The 4,553-nt window shown below is 40.4% G+C and overlaps 1 protein-coding gene across 1 annotated transcript; it reads left to right on the top strand.

Annotated features, from left to right (window-relative positions):
- Positions 1-1,636: 1,636 nt before the first annotated feature.
- LOC106611915 (trypsin inhibitor ClTI-1) lies at positions 1,637-3,934 on the top strand. The gene is made up of 4 exons (XM_014212575.2): positions 1,637-1,902; positions 2,165-2,205; positions 3,353-3,462; positions 3,545-3,934. Exons 1-4 carry the CDS (start codon positions 1,857-1,859, stop codon positions 3,588-3,590), a joined length of 243 nt encoding a protein of 80 aa, XP_014068050.1. The 5' UTR covers positions 1,637-1,856; the 3' UTR covers positions 3,591-3,934.
- Positions 3,935-4,553: the final 619 nt, after the last annotated feature.

The raw sequence follows: 4,553 nt of genomic DNA, 5'->3' as shown, positions 1-4,553 counted from the left end.
CTGAATACTAATGTAAATAAGGTAAAACATTTTTGCAAAAATTATTCCAGACTCTTGACATTCTAGACTCTGACATTGCTCGTTCTGGTATTTCGTAATAAATGTTTTACTTTTTGGATGATGTGGAGCTAGACTACTGTTGGAGTTAGAAACACAAGCATTTCGCTGCACCTACGATAACATTTGCAGATCTGCGTACGCGATCAATAAACTTTGTATTTATCACATGCGTTGAATACAACAGGTGTAGACCTTGTAGTGAAATGCTTACTTATAAGCTCTTTCAGAGATATCACACCACGCACACTTTTTTGTTATTTGTTTGTATATTTTATTTAACCTTTATTTAAACTTTATTTAACTAGGCAAGTCAGTTAAAGAACAAATTCTTATTTACAATGACGGCCTACCAAAAAGGCAAAAGGCCTTCTGCGGGGACAGGGGCTGGGATTAAACATTTTAATAAATTAAATAAAAATATAGGACCAAACACACATCACGACAAGAGAGACCTAAGACAACCACACACACACACACACACACACACACACACACACACACACACACACACACACACACACACACACACACACACACACACACACACACACACACACACACACACACACACACACACACACACACACACACACACACACACACACACACACACACACACACACACACACACACACACACACACACACACAAAAAAAAAAACGGCAGGTAGCCTAGCGGTTAGAGTGTTGGGCCAGTAGCTGAAATGTTGCTAGTTCAAATCTCCAAGCCGACAAGGTGAAAAATCCCAGCCGGGGGCAGGAGGCCTTTTCCCTTTTCCTAGGCCGTCGTTGTAAATACGAATTTGTTCTTAACTGACTTGCCTCGTTAAATAAAGGTTAAATAAAATATACACATAAATAAATAAATTGTGTGTGTGTTGTGATATCTCTGACAGAGCTCATTAGTAAGCATTTCACTACAACACAATACAAACACTTAGAATACAGAACACATGACTAACATAATACAAACACTTAGAATACAGAACACATGGCTAACATAATACAAACACTTAGAATACAGAACACGACTAACATAATACAAACACTTAGAATACAGAACACATGGCTAACATAATACAAACACTTAGAATACAGAACACATGACTAACATAATAAAAACACTTAGAATACAGAACACCTGGCCAACACAATACAAACACTTAGAATACAGAACACATGGCTAACATAATAAAAACACTTAGAATACAGAACACCTGGCCAACACAATACAAACACTTAGAATACAGAACACATGGCTAACATAATACAAACACTTACAATACAGAACACATGGCCAACATAATACAAACACTTTCAATACATTATAGACTGCCGAGCATTTATTCTCTGGATGGGAAAACAGTATTGTGTAAAAAAAAAAAAATATGACAATTTGAACAGCCATAAATGATTTAAGTTACAGTGAGCCGTTTAAACGGAAATGAATTTCAGTACTGGACAGATCCTGTAAGGATGCAGTAAAGTTTCACTTTGTAAGGAGTACACTGCAAGGTGGTTTTGGAAAACACGTGTGACGTCTTTGGCGGTTATTTTTACGATGCATTGTTAAAACGTATCATTAAAAAACGTTTACTATTTCGTAAAAATTCATTACAATGTAAGGTTAGAAGGGTTAGGCCCATTTTAAAGAAGACCATTTTAGAAATAGCCGGGGTTTATGACTTTGTGATTGTGGTAACGAGTGACGGACCTTATGGGGTGGAGACTACACGGTATAAATACCGCTCCGGTGGCGGACAGCGTCACTATCTACCCACCTTCACAACGGGAAAAATGTGGCTCTATACACGACTGACTCTCACCCTTGTCTGTGTTGCCGGTGAGTGTTTAACTCTACTTTTACTTCATTCGTTTCAAGAGGCAGTCAAATAGTTGTGTTAAATAACAAATAGCTGTACATTAACTTCTAGGAGCAGACTTCTTAACTTATTTAGACAAACCATCGATACTACCGGCGGACTGCCTTTGTTGGCGAACGCACAAATGTATGACTAGAGAGAACATGCACCGTCTCCCGTTTAGATTGGAGATGTGCCGTTAAATCACAGTGAGACTGACACTTGCCATCTCTGTACTTGTAGTTTTGGCACGGGGAGCGCGTCTCCCTGACGGCACCACGGAGGTAAGCGACCTGTTTGTTTTATGGGGGAGGGAAAGACTGCGCATTCAAACACTTTGTCCTATGTGCTCGGTTAACAGTTTAATGTTACATTTTATTCTATCTTAGTCTATGCCACTCTGACATTGCTCGTCCATATATTTATACATTCTTAATTCCGTTACGTTAGATTTATGTGTATTGGGTATAAATTGTTAGATAGTACTGCACTGTTGGAGCTAGGAACACAAGCATTTCGCTACACCCACAATAACATCTGCTAAACACGTGTATGTGACCAATAAGATTGGATTTGATTATGTTTAGTCACTCCCTAATTAACAATTGGTTGACATGACAGTCTGGTGTATTCATTTTATTTAGCTAGTCAGTTAAGAACAAATTCTTATTTACAATGATGGCCTTCTGCGGGGTCGGGGCCTGGGATTAAACAAATAAATACAATATAAATATAGGACAAAATACACTTCTCAACACTACATAAAGAGACCTAACACAACATGAAGGCAACACAACATGGTAACAGCACAAACATGGGGCAAAGTCAACAGCACAAAGGTCAAGAACGTAGTGATAACACATCACACAAAGCAGCCACAACTGTCAGTAAGAGTGTCCATGACTGAGTGTTTGATAAGATTAGGAACTGTCCAGTTTGAGTGCTTGTTGCAGCTTGTTCCAGTCGCTAGCTGCAGTGAACTGAAAAGAGGAGCAACCCAGGGATGTGTTTGCTTTGGGGACCTTTAACAGAATGTGACTGGCAGAATGGGTGGAGGATCAGGGCTTCAGTAGATATCTCGGATGGTGGGGAGAAGTGAGACTTAAGAGTCTGATTACAAAACATTTTGCAACAAACGGTGTACTCAATGTTTTTCAGCAAATGAGAATTTATTGTACATTGTCCCTGTTTTTGCCTCATTTGATCTGTTTGATTTCTAGAGTTCAAGGTTTCCATTGTGAAATGTTTTGCAATAGAATCTAACTAATGAAAGCACCCTGGGTGCACTGCCAGTGGAAGGGCTGGGAAACGTATGGTTTGTTCCCTGTAATCTGTTCTCTTCCTAATGGTGTCATACCAGAACACTACCAATAACTTGCTATATTTATTGAGACCGAAGTCCTTTATTATATAACCTGGTTTGTCCAACAGCCTGACTGTTCCCAGTACAACATGCCCATGTGCACCCGCAACTACGAGCCAGTGTGTGGAAGCGACGGCATCAGCTATGCTAACGAATGCATGCTGTGCTTTGAAAACATGTAGGTATCCAACTAAAGCGTTCAACTGACTTGTCTCTCTCTCTTGCTCTGCATGTCTTAATTATGTTCTGTGTGTTCCCAGGGAGCAGAAGAGTAACGTTCACATCAGGAGTAAAGGAGAGTGCTGAACCAGACATGATCGTCCATTGTCTCGGCGACCCACCAGGCCACTCAACATTACCATTTCCTGTTGCCTTGTCAAAACACTGGCATAGTTTATTTTTGCGTCTAAACGCTGAGGAGTCAGTAAGCAACCTGTCAAGTGCCTCAATATACTTTGAACTGGTTCCTCAACACCCATTTCCTTTTTCCTGTCTGTCATAGTGTTCTGTAGACGACTCAACCCTTCACTACCTGGTCTTTAAGACTTGTGTAGTGTACTTGGTAAAATGGTATTCTTTTAGATGGAATAGTCATGTGTATTTTACTTGTCTACCTGTTTATCTGTAATTAAAACTATTTTAGTGAAATAGATTGTTTCCTTGTCAGTTGTCAGGGTCTGGATGAATAGTTGGAATGTGGAGAAACTGGTTCAGCTGGACCCATGACGTCTGGTTGTTACGATTTCTACAAAAGGTACAGTGGGAATGGAAAAAGATGTCCTTTAAAAGGGTAAGTGAAATGTGATTGTCATGCTGGCTGAGTTGGGACGGTTACCACTTTTCAAATCCAGATGCTGCCCCCCCAGGTGTGAATGACCTAAATCCACCATACTCACTGAACACCTGCATGAAGTTAGGGGGATGTTTCTTTGTTAGTGAAAACACCCTCAATCACATCTTGATTCCTGTGCACCATACAATAAGGATTCTCTTCAATCTGTAACGCTGAAGTGTTACAGATTCCATGATAGAAATATGAAGGTAATTGATCCGACATATGCAGTGTTTTAACCATGCCGCCTCCACTACAGCAGAAACGTTGCCATTCCACCCTCACTGTGTACTGGCTCTTCCAACCTGTTCACATTCCACCCTCACTGTGTACTGGCTCTTCCAACCTGTTCACATTCCACCCTCACTGTGTACTGGCTCTTCCAACCTGTTCACATTCCACCCTCACTGTGTACTGGCTCTTCCAACCTGTTCACA

This window comes from Salmo salar, chromosome ssa09, assembly GCF_905237065.1.
Source record: "Salmo salar chromosome ssa09, Ssal_v3.1, whole genome shotgun sequence".
In the NCBI taxonomy this organism is placed as follows: domain Eukaryota; kingdom Metazoa; phylum Chordata; class Actinopteri; order Salmoniformes; family Salmonidae; genus Salmo; species Salmo salar.
This window is presented reverse-complemented; position numbering and strand designations above follow the sequence as displayed.